General features: G+C 35.6%; 1 protein-coding gene across 8 annotated transcripts in view; it reads right to left on the bottom strand.

Moving 5' to 3' along the window:
• The window catches only part of STAU2 (staufen double-stranded RNA binding protein 2), a 251,657-nt gene that overhangs the window by 105,670 nt on the left and 123,633 nt on the right, over nucleotides 1-22,354 (bottom strand). For all 8 annotated transcript variants that reach the window (XM_054692175.1, XM_054692174.1, XM_037505302.2 and 5 more), the window contains one exon: nucleotides 11,852-12,159. In XM_054692175.1, the coding sequence (XP_054548150.1) occupies nucleotides 11,852-12,159 (308 nt within the window). The remainder of the gene's footprint in view (nucleotides 1-11,851; nucleotides 12,160-22,354) is intronic.

Raw genomic sequence — 22,354 nt, 5'->3', positions numbered from 1 at the left:
AATGGAGTTGAAGGATGTAAAAAATCAATAGAAAAAATGAAAAAATATGAAAAAAGTTATGGAAGCATAATAGATCAATGCACAAAGAATTCAGGTGAAGAAGAAAGAGAGCTACAAAGGGAAAAAAAATGAAGAAACACTTTGAGAATTATATGACTCAATGAGGAACGGTGTTATAAAAATAATAGTTATTCCAGAAGGGGAGGAGAAAGAGAAAAGAACAGAGAACATATTTGAAGAAATAATAGAAGAATTCTTCTCAAACCTGGGAGAGTAACTAAATATTTAAATGCATGAAACTTAAAGAAAACAGGGCACTTTAACAAAATGAGATAAACACCAATGCACATAGTAGTGAAACCTCCAAGAATTCAAGACAAATAAAAAATACTGAAGCTGGCTAGAGGGAAGAAGCAGATAACCTATAAAGGAACCCTGATGAGAGGCTTACATTGGACTTCACTGAAGAAACACTATTGGCAAGGAGAGAAAAGAAAGACATGATCAAAATTAAGATAAAAACTGCCAGTCAAGATTATTCTATCTTAAAAGTTTCTCCTTCAGACATGAGAAAGAAATATCTCAGTTCTTCTCAGATAAACAGGAACTGAAGGAATTTTCAAACACTAGACCATGCCTCCAAGATGTGTTGAAAGGAGTTCTAGTATCTAAATCCAGGGGAAGAATATCCACAAAGAACTGAACAAAAAAAATGCTAGAATCAACAAATTAAGGAAAAAATGGCAAGAGCAGACCCTCACATACCAACTGAACAAAAAGAATGAACCTAGACTACATCTTACACCATACACAAAAAATTAACTCAAAATAGATTAAGGACTTGGATGTAAGACCTGAAATCATAAAATACATAGAAGAATACACTGACAAAACAAAAACACTGTACTATATAAGTTTTATGGATTCATCTCCAGCAGTAAAGAAAGCAAAAGAGAATATAATCAATTGAACTATATCAAACTAAAAACAGTGAAAGAAACTATAACTAAAATGAAAAGATACCGATCTATATACAACTCAATAAAAACAAATAACCCAATCAAAAAATGGGCAAAAGTGGGCCTCCCTGGTGGCACAAGGGGTTAAGATGCAACCTATGAAGTTGTCTGCAGCCTCTGCAGCACAAGTTCAATCCCCCCCGCCAGCCAGGGAGCAACCCACATGGTGCAGCAGACCTCTCTTGACTTGCCCACTGCTCCCCTCAGCGGTGTTATTTCAGTCAATCTGCCTGTTCTCTCCCCATTCTGTTTCTGGTGAATCCTCTCATGCCCCACACCTCTGGCCTGTACCCCAGCTCTTGTATGCATAAATAAATAAATCTAAAAAAAAAGGGCCAACGAAGTAAATAGGCACTTCTCCAAAGAAGACATACAGATGGCCAATAGGTACACTAAAAAAAGTTCATCATCACTTATCTGGGGCATGCAAGTCAAAACCACAATGAGATACTACCTCACACCAGTGAGAATAACCCGTAACAGAAAGACCCAAAACAACACATGTTGATAAGGGTGCAAAGAAAAAGGAACTGTCGTACACTTTTGGTGGGAACATAGACTGGAAAATAAATAGTCTATGAAGAATAGTACGAAGGATTCTCAAAAGATTAAAAGTGTATCTGCCATATAACCCACTAGTTCTACTCCTAGGTAGCTACCTGAAAAATACAAAAACCTAATGCAACAGCAAATTCACACTCCCACTCCACTTCACACTTTACAATAGCCCAAAAAGGAAAACAACCAAAAGCAGATGAGTAGATCAATACGATGTGGTATATACAAACAATAGAATACAAATCAGCAATCAAAGAATAAACTCATGCCATTTGTGGAAACATGGATAGAGCTGGCCGAGATTATGCTAAGCAAAGTAAATCAGAAGGAGAAAGACAATACTGGATTCTGTCATTTACATGTGGAATATGGAGAAAACAAAGGGTCTGGAAATTGAAACTTAAAAACTAACCATTGAAAGCTGACCACAGAACTGAGGCATCTAGAGGGGAAATGGGAAGGACAAGGAAAAAGCGAGAAGAGACCACATGGATTATGGTGATGGACTATGGGTGTTTTGGTAGCAGGTGCACTATACTGACTATACTTGGGGGTGGAGGAAGATCCTATATTTACAAAACACTATTAACTATGTAAACCAATGGTAAAATTTTTAAATTTTTTTTTTAAGTTTAAAAATACCTAGAGACAAATGAAAATGAAGGCATGAGCTACCAGAAACCACGTGACATAATAAAAGCAGATCTGAGAAGGAATTATATAACAATACAGGCCTGCACCAAGAAATAAGAAAGACCTCAAATAAATAATCTAAACTTATAACTTAAGGAACTAGAAAAGGAAGAACAAATGAAACCAAAAACCAGTAGAAAGAGGGAAATAAAAATGTTTAAGAGTGGAAATAAATGAATCAGATATCAAAAGGTCAGTACAGAAAATCAATGAAACCAAAAATGGTTCTTTGCAAAGACAGACAAAAAGAGAAAAACAACTAGCTACATTCACAAGAAAAAACAGGGAGAAACTAACAGAATCAGAAATGAAAGAGAAGTTACAATTGACATCTCAGAAATACAGAGAATCTTATGAGACTGCTATGAACAACAATATCCCAATAAATGAACACAATTTTTTTTAGATTTATTTTTTATTTATATAATAGCTGAGGGCGAGAGGACTCACCAGAGACAGAACAGGGAGCAGAACAGGCAGACGGACCAAAAGCACTGCTGAGAGGAGCAGCGGGTGCCACAGGAGAGGTCTGCTGTGCCATGTGGGAATCCCCCTGGATGGCTGGGAATCGAACCCACACTGCAGAGACTGCAGACAGCTTTACAGTGCTGAGCTCAACCCGCTGCACCACCGGGGAGGCCCTAAATTAACAAATTTTTAAAAGTATAAAATGTTCCAAGACAGAATCAGGAAGAAACACAGTTTGTTAACAATTACAATAACAAACAAGGAAACTGAAATAGTAGTTGAATGTCTCCCCAAAAGACACAAAAGCCTAAAGCTCAACTACCAAAACTTTGAAGATGAACTAATACCTATCCTTCTCAAATTATTCTAAAACACTGAAGAGGAAATGCTTACAACCACATTTTATGAGGCCATTACTCTGATACAAAAAGAAGACAAGGACATCACAAAAAAAAAAAAAAAAAAAAAAAGAAGAAAGAGAGAGAGAGAGAGAGAAAAAACTACAGACATATATCCCTGATGAGTATAGATGCAAACATTCTCACAAATCTTAGCAAAATGAATGCAAAATATGTTAAAAGGACCACACATCACAACTAAACAGAATTTGAAATTATTTTCTTAGATAAAAACAAAAAGCCACAAGCCATGTAGGACAAAATGTAAAGTTGAACTCCATCAAAACTGACAATTTCTTTTCAACTTTTCAAAAGACACCACTAGAAATGAAAAAAAAAAATTAGAGGCAAGGAAACAATATCTGCCACGTAAAGAAGCTGTATCCAGAATATATAAAGAACTCTTAGAGCTATAATAAGAAAAAAAAAATCCCAATTATAAACCAGGTAAAACATGTGAACATTTCACAGATATATAACTGGCCGACAAGCACATGAAAAGAAGCTCATATTATTGGTCATTAATGAAATACAAACTAAAATAGCAATGAGATACCACCTTAGTAGTCTGACTGATCATATCAATGTATGAAAACCTCAGACATTGCTAGTAGGAATATATATTATCATATAACACACTAAAAAGAATCTGGTTGTTTCTTATACATTTGTATGAACACTTACCATGTGACCCAGGCAATTTCACTCCAAGTATTTTTCCAAAAGAACTGGAAACGTGTCTGCACAGTCTTGCACATGAATGTCCATGAACAGCTTTATTCACAAAAACCCCAAAATCAAAACAACTTAAATGTCCATTAACAGGCAAACAAATAAACAATTCATGGTATATATCATACAATGGACTGTGTTTAGCAATGATAAAAGGAACTACTGATGTACATACACAACATGGATGAATCTCCAAAATATTACAGTGAGTGAAAGAATCCAGACACAAAACTGTGTATGCTATATGATTCCATTTTTATGAAGTTCCTGAAAAGGTAAAACTAATCTTTAGTGAAAAGGTAAAACTAATCTTTAGTGACAAAAAGGATATCCTGGTTGCCTGGAGTCACTGGGAGATGAAAACAAACCACAAAGACACACCAGGGAATTTTTTACAGTAATGGAAATGTTCCCATCTTGATTGTGATGGCAGTTACATAGTTGTACACAAATTTCAAAACTCATCAAACTGTACAATTAAAATGGACACTTTACGTAAACTATACCTCAATGAGATTAAGACATGTTAAAAGTATAGTTATCTTTGACACAACAGTTGGAAACACTAAGTCATTGTTCAAACTCATAACCATAACTTCATAATTTCTAAGCAATTGTTACCATAGATTAACAACCATTAAATTTATCAAACCTGTTCAGATGACTGTCCTGCTTCTACCTGTCCCCCATACTCTATAATCCACTTCCCAAACCCCCATTCTAATGTTAACTCCATGACATTGTAAAAACCTTGACTGCCATATTTATGCTATATCCTTAGTGCCAAGAAATGTACCTGGCCTGTGACAGGTGTTCAATGTTTTGGTTGACTTACTGAATAAATGATTCCCTTACACATTAGTATTCATCAGGAATCGCTCCTGGGCCTTAGTCCAGTAACCCTGATTAATCTTAACTACATCCACGGCTTCAATCACATCTACTCAGTGATGACTCTCTAATCTTTGTGTCCTATCCTCTCTTCTGATCACCAGACCCGCTTATGACTGCCTGTTGAACAACCCCATCTGACTGTCCCATAGGCAATTCAAATTGCACATATTTAAAATAGAACTCATTAACTTCCTCTAATATTTATTCATCTCATCTATACTAAAAATAAAACCATGCCTTAAACACATCACATGCATATTACCTTCCTACATTACATTACTTCACTCTCAAATTCTCAAGAGAATAGTAGTCTACGTATTCTCAAATGGTTTCTACATACCACTCAACACAAATAAATATAACTTCCATCCTGGCCAGGCAGTGAACACATTCAAAGTCAGCACAAGAATCATTCAATTCTCAGTTGCACCTTAGACAACTGCACCTTAGCCCCATTCTTCTGTGCCCATTAGTTCTGCCATAATTAAATCTTTGATATTTCTCTCTTGGATTCATGTAAACACCACTCTAAGTTGTTTTTCTGCTACAAGCCTGTCTCTTTTTTGTTCTGTTCATCCTTCACATTGCTTACAGATTTATCTTTATAAAATACAAAACCAATGTCACTACCCTTTTAAAAATAAGTTAGTGGTCTCTGCCTAGTAGATAAAATTCAAACTTCCAGCAACACACACACTTTTCAGCCTCACTTCCAGGCATGTTCCATTTTGAATTCACCATGTTCTAAAACACCATGCTCTTAACTCTTTCTACCTGCATTTCCTTTAATTCTTGTTTACCTTAAAATACTACTTGCTTTTTAAAACTAATTTCAAATGTCCCCTCTGCTATGAATTCTTCCCTAATTCCTTCAATCAGAATTGTTCATTCCCATTCACAATTCTTGACTTGGTTAAGTACACCTCAAGTGAACACTTATCAGTTTACACTTACTATGATACTTATTCTGTACAGCAGGTACTACATATATTATTTCATGCAACATCTACAAATTTTTATCTTTATCAAGTGATTGTGTAATGTTCAAACACTGATCCCTGGATATAAGACTAATTTGTGGTAGAGGTCATTTTTCTGCACATTGGTTTTATTTACCCATCTGTCACCAACTTGACCGTAACTCCTCTTGTACCAGACCCTGCCAGTCTACCTAACATGTAGGTAGTTAGTAAGTATTTGCCTAGCATGAATAAACAAATGTTCCATTTCCTGTTCTTTAGCTAAATCAATTCCAGTATTCAATGGGATGATATTCTACAGCCAGATTAACTTCAGATCCATCTATTTATTCATATACATAAATTATTGAAAACTGCTCATAATTTACTATTAACTTTTTCTCTTAAAAGTTTTCAAACTGTGACTGTTACTTCATTTTTCAAAAGAAATCCCATTTTTTCAAATATTCCATTGTAGGACTTGACGCTGGACTTTTCTTATATTTAAAATAATGACAATACTACAGATAAGAACATTTGGAAAATGTTTTCAATATCACTTATCTTTGACAGTTAAATCTGTTTTAACACAACCACATTAAAATAGAACTTTCCAGAACCTAAATCCATTAGGTTTTAAAATTAATAATTCCATGTGGGAAATGAGTAAACTACATTACCAATAGGAGTACTTATTTTTTGCAGTCCCTCATGTGTATATTTATAATACATAATAAAATTTTATTTTAAAATAAAATCCAAAGTTCCTTCCAGCTCACAAAATGTCAAAATTCTTAAATGTTTCAGACTCAGTTGTGTATACAGTTGAGGGCATAAAAAATGTATTAATGCTATCTATAACAAAACCAAAACAATAGCGAGAAGACCTTGGACCACCAAAAAATAGTCCTACTTACAGAGACCAGTATTCAAATTCTATACCATAGTTTTATTCAATGTAAAGGTTCATAACAAATGTACATCTAGCATCTCAGCTTTCATCATAAAAATAATGTATGTAAGGCCTACTTGAGTCTCTGATATATAATGAGTCATTCAATAAATGCCAATTTCAGTTGTTTGTTTACCCACATGTTCCCTACATGAAACATGTCCCTGATATTTAAGAGCAGTTTTCTTCAGTGTGCAGAAATCCCAATATTTGTAGTATTCCACACACTGTTCTCTTTCTCAAGAGTTGTACTGGCGAAAGGAGAACAATACATATGAAATGTTAACCATTATCATTTATGAAAAGAATTCAGACAAAGCTGAATGCTGGAGAGTGGGAAACAGATGATTTCAACATGACTTAGAATGAGCATAGCTCTATAGATACTAGTCTAGCATGAAGGCGCCTAAAATCTCTTCTGATATAAACAGAAAAGGCTACAAGTATTTCTACTTGTGGAGGACACATAATGATAGCCACCATTTTCCTTCACCACAGTGGCTCATTTCATATCCATATCAAAGTCACTGTGGTAGGAATGACTCTGAGTCTGTATATCACTTTTTCTTGGAAATCTCTTATGTTGTTATGTACCTGATGGTTCATCAAGGCTCAAGATGAGTGTCTTTGTTCTTCTGAGTTCCATGTTTACATTCTGCAGGGATTTAGGGTGGAGTTAGTCCTGAATAATTTATGCTTTAATCATGGACTGTTTCACTCAAGGTTGCTTGATTCTTACCTGTATCACTGTTACTTATCATAGGCTGTTCTTATATGTATCAGAATGTCTTTCTTCAAATGTAATACTTTCCTCTATAGAGTTGGGAATTTCAGCAAAGTGAGTTGATCTTTAATTCCACTGGTTTTCATGGAAGTATAGGTATAGGTAGTTTGCATGACATGAACGTCCAGTTAATATATCAAGGTCTAAAGGTGCCAGAATCAATAAATCAGTTTGCACAAATTTGGGATACCCAAATTTAGTATCACTTCAAGAAGACCAAGTCTTCAGAGAGTTCAAATACTAACCCACTCTCTCCAAGGTCTTTGGGAAATAGTAGAGGACAAAGCCAAAAAGGGAATTTTAAGGAATGACTACAAATCAGAGCAGAATCTGCTGAGCCCATGCCAAATCCACAAATGTTTTTGCTCATAGCACTCAGCAATTCTTCTTTATATAATCACTGGTGTAACAGCACAGATGAAAGTTTGGGATCAGAAGTGGCATAGTAGTTTTATTTTAAGGACAAATTAAAAATAGGGAAGTATAGGTACATGCATAGCTTCTTTCTCCATATTCTCCTATTAGAAATCTACAAAGTTTTATTTATATTACTCTTTGGGAAAAAAAATGGAGCCCTCCCTAGGAAAAAAAAAAAGCAGCAAAGGATTACTTCAGTGATAAACATGTGGTTTACAAAAAGTGATGTGTAGGGAAGATAAGAAAAACGAAAGTTTATTTTTCAGATTGGCCAGTCCCCTTCAAGTCACATTTCAAAGTATTGTTTTAAAAATATTTCATATATCATGTGTTAAAAAAACAATTAAAAGAAGTCTGTAACTATAAAGTCTACTATAATCACTTTAAACTTCACAAAACTGGATTGGAAATGTGTTGTTTGAATTGCATTTGAAAAGAAATGTTTTAATTTACATAGTATTTCAAAGCCTTCTACTGACATTCACATCTTGCTGAAAATGGCCCTACACCCAAAACCCAAAATAATAAAAAGTCTCTCTGGAAGACACTTGTTGGGTTTGGAAAATAAACTGATTATGTTTTAACCAAGACGCTAATTAAGTACTTCTTAAATTCTTTATGTGAGAAAAACAATCCTAGCTTATATCTTCCTCAGACAGTTTTAGATTCAGCACTGTTTAGTGGATGATGATCAAAAAATGGAGCACAGAACAGCAAATTGAAATTAAATCCATTCTGAAAAAATAATTTACTAAAATAATTCATTTTAATTTCCAATCTAATCATTTTTCTAATGACTCATTTAAACAAGGTAACTGCTTATACTTAATTGTACAAATTAATTTCTAATATAATTAGTGTGGAGAACACCATCAAAGATATAAACACTTAGAATAATGGAAATTATAACACAATGAAACAGTTTTCTGCTTCAGTTCAAGTGCACATTTCAAAACTATCTCTCCCATAACTTTCTTTAAAAATAAGTAATTTGAAATAGTTTGGCATTATAATTGACGCATTTCAAGGTACACAACAAGGGAATCTGAAACACTATGGCATGAGAGTAACTTCAAATGAATTTTTATGAAATGCATAGACATTATAGAAGTATACTCTTTGGGCTGGGCAATGTCTAGGGTACATGGAACTATTGCCATGAATTTTTTTTAAATAGTAAATCAATACAAGCATTCATGTTTTAAGAGAAGATATTTAAAGTGCACTCAACAAAACTTTTAAAAACCAAATATTTGCTTATGACAGAAATCTAAAAACTTCCTTCTAAAATGTGATAAAAACTTTAGGTGAGCCCAAGCAAGGATAAAAGAATTACTGAGAATGTGTAAATGTTCAATCACATTCTGCTCTATGAAGTCACCTTTATTAATAGTAACTTTAATTGTATAATAACTTCAATGATTTTGCCAATCTAGCCAAAAGTATGTGGGCATAATACCTATATTCTGGTGAGTAAATAAATTCCTTTGTAATTTATGAATTTCAATTGAAGATTGGTAATGAAAAAAAGTTTAAGTTAAAACAACTTAGTTTTCAGTACACTAATATATTTTTACCTTGTAACACAATATAGCTGTCACACACAATGGCTCTGGTAGATTTAAATCAAATTTCAATGGACAAGAAAGACTGAAAAAGGGTTTATACAATATTCAATAAGCAATAATATGTATATAGTGTACAAAATAAAACAAAATTTAGTAAGTACTAACCTAGAAACACAGAAAAAAGAATTTATTGTTATTAAATTCCAGAAATAAAAATAACAGAATAGTATGTAATCCATAACAAGCTGGTCCTATAATTTCTATACTACAGTCCAATTAAAACATTTAAGAAATAGAAAGAATCTACATGTTTTTCTACAGGTAAAAATAACTGAGAAGGTACCCATAAGGAAATAAACTTTAAGTCTCTTAACCACAAAGAACCTTCTACAGTGACATTAATATAGATGTATTATGCACCTGACAGGACACTAAGTCATTTCCCACAGAAATCTGTTCACTGTTCAACTTCAGGTTGCAATCCATCAGCAACAAAATATTTCACATCAGTACCAAGCTCATTCAACCAAAAAAGCACAATAATGTTTTAAAACCATCTGTTCATATTCATTAGTATGTAAAAATCATAGTACACAAATTTGGAAATGTTTAACTTGTCCATAAACCAGAGCATATTATCTCAGCATAAGCTCTTAAAAAAAGATCTAAGCAGTCAGTTCAATAATGAGCTACCAAGACTCTACATTTTCACTAAAGTAAAGGAATTGTAAAGTTATAATTGCTATCATTGCCAAGAATTAACAAATAAATACAAATTTAAAAATTGTAGTAGTTTTCTGGCAGCAAAATTACATCTACTATAATGACATCTCCAAGCAAAAAATCAATTCAGAGCTTAAATGCAATTTGTGCTTTGTTTCTATAAAAATGTAGTGTGACTCTCCAATCCTTCTAAATAACTAGACTTGTAAATAAGCAGTGAATTTAGTTTTATCACGGTTTATTTCTAGTTCATCCTATGCAGGTTATAGATATAATTAAGAATTAGCTTTTTCTTCAGTGCTTTAACTATATGAATCAAGGTCTTTTATTTTAAACAGTGATTTATTATCATTCTTAAGTCAAACAACAAAAACAAATTCTAAAATTTTAACTTTAAATTGAGTGTTTAAAATTTCAGATGACAGAGCCAATGAGTGGTAACAGCTCTTTAATTTCATATTACTAGTCTAATTAAAAACACTAACAACTACCTGGCAATTGATTTGAATCAATCAAGTTTCTATGGAGGAAAACCAAAAAAACCATGCAAAATACCCCCCCAAAAACACATGATCTTTTGTCTTATTTTATATCTAAACTCATAAAATTCTTATAAATACATTATCATTCTAACAATACAGATCTTCGAGAGCATTTCTAAAGGAAATTACAGTTTTGGGTCTTAAGAAATAAGACTAAAAAAGTAAAGGGAATGAAAACAGTGTCATCAGAAGGAGTGGTACATTCTTTCTAACACGCCAACATGCTGCTGTTCATCCAGTCAAGATAGCAGTCAGTTACAATTCAGTACATGATTTTCAAGGCAACTAAGAAATCAGAACAAAGTTACTTTCTCCTCCTAGAGTTAACAATTCTTTTAAAATCTCTACCCATAAAGAAGTGTTGAGTACTTGTTTTTGTTTTCAAAGGGAACAAATAATAAACAGGAAAAAACTTTCCAACCCCAAATTCATACACAAGTGAGCTATAAGCCAATTTTAGACAGCCCAGTGAAATAGAATTGCTGGTACCATCTGAGCAAAAGCTGTTCTAGATGGTTCAAAATATGATCCAGTAAAGCAAATACATGTTTTTAATGCCCCAAACAACTAGAAAGCATTTCACTATTGTTCTATTACCATGTGTAATGAACTCCTAAGATAACAGATTTCTAGGATGTTGTACCTTAACAGTACAGTATACCTGAATCATTCATTACTAGCAACAGAATGCAAAATTCAAAACTGCGATGCAAGTAAAATCACCATTATAAAAACTCAATGTTGCTATAAAATGAGGGAGAATTTAGTGCTAAATACTAATACCACATGTATGAAGGCAGAATATTTGGTTGTGGAAGACAGAGTGAGGAGATAGATCCACCGATCAAGAACAATCAAAGCACAGAACAGAGAACGAAAAATGCTATAAACAAAAAGAAGAGGAAGAAGAAGGAAAATGGGGGAGAGCCAGGCAGCAAAAAATTACTGAACAGTATGAAAATAAAATAGAACGAGGCATGTGCATATGGCTCTCTTTTTCTTTTCTCTGTGTTTCTAGTAATTTACAATGTAAGTGGCTTATAAGTCACACTAGCAGGCAAGAATGAGCTTTCTGATGGATAGAGATGAAGGATTTGAGATTAATGAATTGTTTTGCTTTCTTGTTTTTGCTTTTAATTCATACCTGAAAGCCTTGAATCCTTGCTAAATATTCCAGTTGTTTTGAAGGTTGTACTGGAGAACAAGGGGGAGGAGGAGAACTTCCTTTTAAACCTATGGCTTCAGCTGTAGGAGATGTTCCATTCATAAGGAGTTCCCTGGCAATGGTGGCTGAACTATTTGATGTGGGAGATATACTGAAGAAAGAGCTTGAGGGTTGGTTCATATCTTTGGGTGACAAATAGCCTAGAGTAGTGCCAGAGATTACTTTGTGGCGGCTGGCTTCCATCTCTTGATAAACATCAGGAGACAAATGAAGAATTCCTTTTGGAGCTGTAAACAGAACGGAAGAAACATTGTTTTTACACTGAAACTAACTGAAACAGAAACAAGCATTATTTATGCAATATAGCATTATTTATTCAATTATTTCACTTGGCATAGTAACAAAGCAATGAGCAAAATGTCAGTTAAGCCTCTTCCTAATACTTGCAGAGGCAACCATAGTCTCCATTTAGGGACAAATAATATGTTTCAATCTTCCTAAAATCAGAAGTTTAAAAAATCCATAGAAATTACTTCAGTGGAATTTACAAATGGTAGGGAAGCTGTGGACAAGCATAACCGTGTGTGAAAGTGAAATGAGGGATAAAATTAGGAATATGCAGTGTTCATCCTGTAATTTAAAATGTTATAATGTCATAAAGGAGACATGAAATGCCTAAGATATTGCAACAAATAAGACCCAGCAGGTACAAATCATCTGAAGTACAAATTCATATATCCATTGTCCTACGGCTACTGTTCTCTTCACAAGGAGGTCCCATGAACAGCTCTAAGTGATAAACATATCAAAAAGTGACAGCATCACCTCAAAACTAGACTGTCTCCTATTTTGCTTATATCACTGTAATACCACCATCCAGATGTTCGGCTGACCATCCTAGATCCTGGCAACCATCTTTGACTCATCCACAAACAAGTAGCTACTGTGCCCATTCTACAATTTGGCACTTTCATCATCAAGTGCTTTAGTTCAAGCCAGGCTGTGATAGCAAATCATGATATAAACTTTCAAAATTATGGATAAATCACCCCTTAGAGAATATGCTCTGAGAGACACCACTTAATTCCCTTGGTCTCGCCTACCCCGCTCCCACCATTAGCTTTCTCAGTCAAGCCCTACATGTGCCTCACCTAGGCTACTTAACTCTCACTGGATGATTTCACTGCTGCCAATGTACCTGTGGCCCAATTCCCAAAATTAGTTCTGTGACACAGTCCCCAAATAAAACAGCTCTAATATTAAAAAGAAAGAAAAAAACCAAAGGACTCTATGATGAATAAATCTGAGAAATAATACCAATTGCCTCATACTCACAAACCCTTTTAAAGGATTAAAAATACACATTAGCATAGTATAGGCTCATATAACCCAGGATTTTCCAAACTTATTTTATATCCAAGTTTTTTACATAATGTTAATAACATCTAACACTTTGGGGAATTCTACAGTTAGTATTTCTCTTACTTAAAAGTCTTTACTGAATCCCAATCACTTACACAAAAAATCCAAATTCTTTAGAATGACATTTGAGGCCCTTAATGATTTGGCTACTCCTTACCTTTCTATTCTTATCTAGGTAACTCTTCATGAAGACCCCATGCCCCATGTCATGCAGATATATTCACACTTCTTCAATATTCCAGCTTGTTTGATCCCAATACATTTTTATTTCTATTATTCAGTTATATACACATATACACAAAGTTAAGCTCCCACTGCTAGGTTCGAGACACCACGCTAATCAATACTAATCTGATCTCGGGTCATACCCAGTTCTATTGGAAGAAGAAAATGAAAAGGAATGATATAATCTGGTAGGTGCTTCAATAGAGCCATGTCCAGAAAACAGTAAAAATGAGAAAGGAGAAGCAGGAGGAGTTCAGGAACTGCTTCTTGGAAATGATACTGACAGCAGATTTCAAGGGGTTAGGAACTTAGTTAGCCAATGACTAGCAGAGTATGGATTCCAGAAAACTTCATGCAGTTCCCTACCACTAGTGAATGGAGAGAGCTAGGTACTGCAAAGAGGTGCAGATGGAGGTAGGCAGGGCCAATGGCTAACATCCAGACAATATCCTGATGGCATTAAAATAGAAAAGTTTTTTAATAATTTATATAGCATAAACTAACTATATAAACTAAACAATCCTATTTTATGCATTTACTTTGTGTTAGTTTTATAATCAGGAAGTAAATTCAGTAACATTTTTTATGCAATGGAGAAGATGCATATAAATCTCACCAGCTAGATGAAACTACTTTTTCACATTTTGCTTTAAAGATTTGCTTTTAGCTGTGTGGAGATTTCTCAGACTACTAAAAATGGAACTACCACATGATCCAGCAATTCCACTCCTAGGGATCTACCCAAAGGACACAAAAACATTAATTCAAAAGGATACCTGCAGCCTATGTTTATTGCAGCATTATTTATAATAGGTAAGACCTGGAAACAACACAAATACCCAAAAATAGATGACTGGATCAAGAAGATGTGGTATATATACACAAAGGAATACTATTCAGCAATCAAAAAAGATAAACTAATGCCATTTGCAACAACATGGACGGAGCTAGAAGGGATTATGCTCAGTGAAATAAGTCAGAAGGAAAAAGAAAAAGAGTGAATGGTATCGGGGCCTCCCTGGTGGCGCAGTGGTTGAGCGCTGGGTTGCGAAGCTGCCCGCAGCCTCTGCGGCGCCGGTTCAATCCCCTGCTGCTCCCCGGCCACCAGAGGAGGGTCCCACATGGTGCGCAGACCTCTCCTGCCGCCCGCTGCTCCCCTCAGCAGTGTACTTTGGTCCTTCTGCCTGCTCTGTTCCCCGCTCTGGCTCTGGTGAATTCTCTCACCGTCCTGCGCTTCTGACTGTACCCAGTGCATGTATAAACAAAAACAAAACAAATAAAATAAATAAATAAAAACATGCCTCTATAAAAAAAAAAAGAGTGAATGGTATCACTTATAGGAGGAATATAGGGGAACCAAATACAACTATAAATTAGAGACATTCTGTAGAAGGAGGTGGGGAGGGAAAAGGATCAAAATGTGGGAGGAAAGAGCACAAAGGTCTGTGGTGATGGTGCATGGGTGAATTGGTGGTGGAAATTCTATGGGGACTACACCGGATATAAAATATATATATATAAATTTTATTTAAAAAAGTACAAAAAAAAATAAAGTGAAGGCATACTTAAATTGAATGTAACTTTTTTACTTTGCTTTAACCAACACATTTTAAATCTGCAGCTATGTTTATCTTGAGAAAAAACCTCTGTGAAATTTAGTATACCTAGACTCTTATGAATTCAGAAAATTAATTTTTATCTTTTTCTTGCTCTGGAAATTAATCTTTTTTTAAGATTTATTTATTTATGCATACAACAGCTGGGGTACAGGCCAGAGATGCGGGGGTGAGAGGATTCACCAGAGACAGAGTGGGGAACAGAACAGACAGACTGGCTGAAACACACTGCTGAGGGGAGCAGCAGGCAAGACAGGAGAGGTCTGCTTCACCATGTGGGTTGCTCCCTGGCTGGCCAGGGATCGAGCTCATGCTGCAGAGGCTGCAGATTGCTTCATAGTGCGGTGCTTAAACCCTTGCACCACCAGGGAGGCCCTGGAAATAAATCTTAACTGTTTCAGAAATATGCACCTTTCTTTGATTTGGACTTGAATGTGCAAATCAAATGTGGTGTTAATTTTGCCAGATTTTATGAATATGCTTGTAAATATCGGTCTTTCTTTAACCATAATTATTTGAAACTTGAACTCTGGAAAGCTTTCTCTGCTTTTTTAAAATTCTTTCAGGTCACAATAATATCTCTAAAACTTATATATGCACCATTTATTATTTGGCAAGTATTTCTCCAACAGATATAAGGTTATTTAAAAATGCTTCTCTATTCACAGTGTACAATGCAGTTAAACTGGAAAATCTAAAATTATCTCCTCCTTTGTTCCTGTCTCTACTATACTACTTGGTATAACATATTGTAATTGTTTGCTTATGTGTCCGCAGTTCTCTAGCTGCATTTGCAAGCTGAGGAGCCTTGGGAAAATTATAACCTTGGTGGCGCAAGGGGTTAAGACACAACCTATGGGGCTGTCCACAGCCACTGAAGCACAAGTTCGATCCCCAGCCAGGGAGCAACCCACATGGCGCAGCGGACCTCTCCTGGCTCGCCCGCTGCTCCCCTCAGCAGTGTTTTCGGTCGATCTGCCAGTTCTGTTCCCCACTCTGTCTCTAGTGAATCCTCTCAACTCCCACATCTCTGGCCTGTACCGCAGTTCTTGTATACATAAATAAATCTTTAATAAAAAATAAAAAATAAAAAAATAAAACAGACATAGCAGAGGATCCTGTCATTTACAAAATAATATACCTCCACTACTAATTTTAATTAAAGGCATAGTATTTCATTTCTTCAATTATTTCCTCAAATGATTCCTAGTTACTGGACATCTAATTTGTTTCCCATTACAAACACATTGATAAATGTTTCTGTAATTAAATCCTAGTTCACATGAAATTTATTTCCTTAAACTAGAAGTAGAATTGCTAGCTCAGTTTACATTTAGGTTTTAAGATACTGACAAACTGGTACAACTCAAAAAAAGCTTCATATTAAAATATGAAAGTGTCTTGTGTCTTTTTTCTTATTTTGGTATTGAATATTATTAAAAAATTTGGGGGGCCTCTGCAGTGGCACAGCGGTTAAGCGCCAGGCTGCGAAGCTGCCCGCAGCCTCAGCAGCGCCGGTTCAATCCCCGGCCACCAGTGAGGGTCCTACATGGCGTGACAGACCTCTCCTGCTGCACCCACTGCTCCCCTCAGCAGTGTATTTCATCAGTCTGCTTGTTCTGTTCCCTGCTCTGGATCTGGTGAATTCTCTCACCCTCCCGCGCTTCTGACTGTACCCAGTGCGTGTATAAATAAATAAATAAGTCTTTTTTTTTAAAAAAAATTGCCACTTATCTATAGTTAGAGCTCTAACATTATTTTTAAATAATATCCAATATCAAATGAGGAGTATAAATACTTTCAGCCCCAACCCCTGAGATGAGAGGAATTGGAAGTTTGAATTCAATCACCAATAAACAGCAGATGACTATATCACGCCTATGTAACAGAACCCCAATAAAAACCCCTAAATGAAGGGACTGGGAGAATTTCTGATACATCCACAATGCTGGCAGGGTACATACTCCCTCCACACAACAGAAGCTTCTTCTGGACCTCACCTTACTTAAGTCTTCTTTTGACTATTCCTTTTATATTCTTTAGAATAAACCAGTGAGAGTCAAGTTACTTCCACAGTTCTGTGAACCATTCTAGCAAATTATGAACTTGAACAGGGGATTTAGGAGCCTTGTGAATTTATATCCACTTGGTCTAATACAGGTGGCAATATGGGACTTATGCCTGGTATCTTAAATGAGCCATCTTGTGTTACTGAGCCCTTAATATGTAGGGTCTTCACCAATTCTAGGCATTGTCAGAATGCAACTGGGAAGTTAGAGGATTGTTATGAAGGGGAAATTCCCACAAATTTGTTGTCAAAAATGCTGTGGAAAAAAAAGTTCATATGTCAAAAATGATCAAAGTGAACACATACGTAGTTTATTTCAATCATATCGATAAAGCTGTAAAATTTGCCAATAAATAAAATGTCATTTTTTTCACTAGTTGCAATAATGTCATATAATTCTTAAAGAATAACAAATATTATGACTCAATTCTACACTCAATTTAAAAAACCAAGACACTAGCAGCATTGCTTCAGTATTGTCACTAAACAGATATACTGAGCTTGCCAAGAGCAATATTATAAAGTAACAAAAATGCTCTCTCAAAACCATGAGAGGCATTATATCTGAGTTCAGACTCCCTTATTCCACAGAAAAGCCTGAGTTCTATTACATCATGAATAAAAATGAGCTGTTTGGAATTGTATAAATATTAATACTTAAACATTTAATATTTAAGTATTAAAAATACTTTAATTTAAAATACTTTAATTAAAAATACTTTAATTTAAAGTACTTTAATTAAAAATACTTTAAAAATACTTAAGTATTAAAATACTTAAATTATAAAATTGCCTCATAAAAAATTAATTTTTTAGGATCAGAAGACAGGCAGTTTAGCAAGATGAAAAACTTATGTAAGATCGATTTTAGGGGCCTCCCTGATGGTGCAAGTTGTTTAGACGCAACCTATGAAGCAGTCCGTAGCCCCTGCAGCATGAGTTCAATCCCCAGCCAGGAAGCTACCCACATGGTGCAGCAGACCTCTCCTGACTTGCCCACTGCTCCCCTCAGCAGTGTATTTCAGTAGATCTACCTGTTCTGTTCCCCACTCTGTCTCTGGTGAATCCTCTCACCACATCTCTGGCCTGTACCCCAGTTCTTATATGCATAAATAAATAAATCTTTAAAAAAAAAAAATCCATTTTAGTTTAGCCAGACACACAGGAAACCTGTGGTCCTACTATTATCCATTTCACCTAAGGCCAAGTGGGGAGTCCAGGCTTTCACCCTTGCAAAGCTGCAATCTATTAGAGGTAGCCCACCTATGAGCGGTAGCCTCTAAATCCTTAGAACTTCCCAACATGAGTGTCTTTACTATTCTTTGTGGGACCCTGGATCATATCACTGTTTATGCTACTGAGATGACACAGAATATCAGAAAGACCAATCAGGTGATTAGAGGATTGAAGGTTTGAATCACAAGGTATCAGCCCAACCTCTGAGGAAGGAAGGCGTATGGAGAACGGGGTTAAACTCATGGCCAGTGATTCGATGTGTTGTGCCCAGGAAATAAAAGCTCATAAAACTTCTGGATAACTCTGGAAACTTGAGTGAACTTCCCTGGATGGTAATACTCTGTGCATATTACACACACTTGTGAAGGGAGAGTAATATATACTGACTCCATGAAAAAAGGACACCAGGAAAAGGATATTGGAAACTGTGTTTGGGACTCTACCAGATCTTACCCTATATGTCTCTTCTTCTGATTGGTACTGATTTATATCCACTATGCCATGACAATACTACAATCATGAGTATAGGACCTCCCCGGGTTCTATGTGTCATTCTAGTGAATTATCAGGGTATTGGAAAGACTCAAAATATAGTCAATTGGTCAGAACAAAGGGTGGACCTGGAAACTCCCCTCTACCGCCCTCCCACCCCCCAGATTTCTGATGTCTTGTAGAGTACTATGCTTCTAACCTGTATCACTTAGCCTAACTTCAAGCTTTTTGTCAGGAGTCAATGCATATTTACTTAAGAAAATCTAATACATCTCCCTAAGAACAAGAGGTTATTGTACTTGAGTCATGACCTGTTCCATATCCCACATGCAGCTAACAAAATAGGGCCCTCTTCCTCCTCAATCTTTCATCAAGGAATATAGTACCTCACTGGGAAGGGCAGGCCATCAGAATTTCTCACTCCCTCCAGCTCCAACTTAAATTATTCATGTATATGGCCAAGAAGACTAAGAACCCCTCTTCCACCCAGCCATCCTCATAAAAGAAGGCTCTACAAAGGCACATCAAGCTAAATACACTTGGGAACTGACAGACTTCTCCTCACCTTACTCATAGGAGGAGAAAGGTTCTTGTCAGGGTAAGGAAGCCAACAATACCTTCCCCCTCCCACATAACAGTGGGCCAAAGTCCCCCATTTCCATTTTGAGGCAATGGATCAGAAATTCCAAAGCAGGTGGAGAGGAAGTCATTAAGAACACAGCTCTAAATCTGTCCCAAAGGAACTGGCTTATTTGAATAGAAGGAGGGGAAGTTCACGCTTAGGGCACTATTGAAAACACTCATGGTTTGGGTGGTAAGCAATTCACAAGAGTCTAATAACTTCTTAACAGCAGTAAACTGCACTATAAACAATCTAGTTTCCCAGAATCAGATAACTGAGAATTCCCTTGGGGTCAGAACACACTTGAAATTTGGCCTCAAAAGCCAGTATGTCCTTCAGAAAGTGACTAGACTAATGAACTATAATACATCTGGAAAGTGGAGTATTATTCAGTACTAAAAAGAAATGAGGTATTAAGTCATGAAAAGGCATGGAGGATCCTTAAATGCAGAGATTACTGTGTAAAAGAAGCCAGTCTTAAAAGACTATATAGATCTATCATTCCAATGCATAGTATTCTAGAAAAAGCAAAAGTACATACAGAATGAAAAGCTTAGTGATTGTCAGTGGTGGTATAATGATTAATATATGTCATCATACATTTGTCCAAACCTATCGAATGTACACCACTTTGAACACTAAAGTAGGTGGAATTCTGAATTCTGAATGATTATGGTATGTCAGAGTAGGGTCAACCTTTGTTTAAAAAAAAAAATGAGACATTCTGGTGATAAAGTTGGTCTGGGGGGAGGGGAGGACAATACAAAATATAGGAACAAGAGGTATGTTGAAATTCCCTGTATATCCCTAAAAATTTTGTTGTAAATCTAAAATTTCTCAAAAAAATGTAATTTTTACATAGCAAATTGAAAATAAGTCTGAAATTTCTGCATTAGCAAAAAAAGTAACAAATTTTTTTTTTTTGCATAATGTGAAAGTTTCTGCTTATGACACTTCCCGACTGTCAATGTTTCAATACCCCAAGTATCTAGACTTCACACAGGATAAGTGATCAACCTGGTTGAAAAATTCAATGTTTCCATCAGAATACAACTCTTTCCACACACAACATCTCCCTCACCCTCCATTTACTATGTATGTCACCAATATCAATCACCTGAACATACTTGCATGTTCAATACAGCCATTCAATAGTACATGATAAAGGTATTATTAGGCTGAACCTGTTAGCTGAGTTGGAGCTGCAGATGCATGTAGCCTATTTACCTTGTTTTCTTCCTCTGTAAAATGTATTAAAGCAAAAACACTGATTTAAAAGAACACCTGTAACCTATGTTTATTGCAGCACTATTTACAATAGCTAAAACCTGGAAACAACCCAAATGCCCAAAAATAGATGACTGGATCAAGAAGATGTGGCACATATACACAATGGAATATTATTTACCAATCAAAAAAGATAAACTCACGCCATTCACAGCAATGTGGATGGAACTAGAAAGAATTATGCTCAGTGAAATAAGCCAGAAAGAAAAAGAAAAATATCAGATGGTTTCACTTATAGCAGGAATATAGAGGAACCCAATAAGACATCAGTGTAAAAAAATAACAGTACAAAACACAACAAATCAAAAATGGAAAATTATAAATCAGAGACATACTGGAGGGGAGGAGGAGGGCAAGGAATCAGAGGAAGGGAGGGAGGAGCACAGGGGACTGAGGTGATGGTGCACAGGTGCATTGGTGAAGGAAAATCTAGGGGGACTACACCTGAGGGGGTGGGGAAACAAATATTGTTTAAAAATGAACAATGATGTAAAAAAATTTAAAAATTAATATTAAAAAATTTAAACTAGAAGAATTAGAAAATCTCCCAGCTCCAAAAGTCTGTGAATCATCTTTTTTTTTAAAAGATTTATTTATTTATGTATACAAGAATTGTGTGTAAGCCAGTTGTGTGTGGGGGAGTAAGAGGATTCACCAGAGAGTGCGGAACAGAACAGGCAGACTGACTGAAATACACTGCTGAGGGGAGCTGCGGGCGGCAGGAGAGGTCTGCTGCGCCATGTTGGTTGCTCCCTGGAGGGCCAGGAATCGAACTCATGCTACAGTGGCTGGCGATAGCTCAACAGTGCTATCTTCAACCCCTGCTCCCCCAGGGAGGCCCTCTATGAATCATCTTAACACAAACCAGAAAGCTTGGAATAAAACAATATACTTAAAATAACATTACCCAAAAAGCCTATTGAGTGTTTTATAAAATGGACTATTACTACAGCTTTATAAGTATTAAGAAAAATCATTTAATGCAGATGGCTGTTTCATTATTAAAATAAACATATCACATGCTTTCTCAGATATTTTAAATGTTTTTACATAATCTACCCAAATATCAAACTGGTATCTAAAATAACAGTTTGGACATTTTCCATGTTATGAAACATCCTAGATTTTTTTATATTTTTTTAATATTCTGGTATAGTATATATAAAACATTTTTTCAAGAAAATGCAGACTTAATTTTAGTGGAATTTTTAAAAAGCAGTTTTTATTCATTTCTCGGTTATCAGCAAGTGACATAACTAGAAACAAATTTTGTCATGGCAAATGCAGACCTTGGAATCAAGAGACTTAAGTTTAAGTCTTCACTACCTCTAACCAAATGTCCTCAGGCAAATTATAAAATCACCCAAGCTTAACTTTCCTATTTGTAAAATGAAAGACAGGATGTTATCCAACCTTTCTACACTTAGGATTTCTTACGTTGCTTTCTTCTATGCACACTATGTTTCAAGGATCTGTGTTTCAGACAGACTGCATTTACTTTGTAATCATAAATC

This window comes from Talpa occidentalis, unplaced genomic scaffold (genome assembly GCF_014898055.3).
Source record: "Talpa occidentalis isolate TD23 unplaced genomic scaffold, MPIMG_talOcc4v2.1, whole genome shotgun sequence".
NCBI lineage: Eukaryota > Metazoa > Chordata > Mammalia > Eulipotyphla > Talpidae > Talpa > Talpa occidentalis.
The sequence above is the reverse complement of the archived record's forward strand: the minus strand, read 5'-3'. Positions and strand labels throughout refer to the sequence as shown.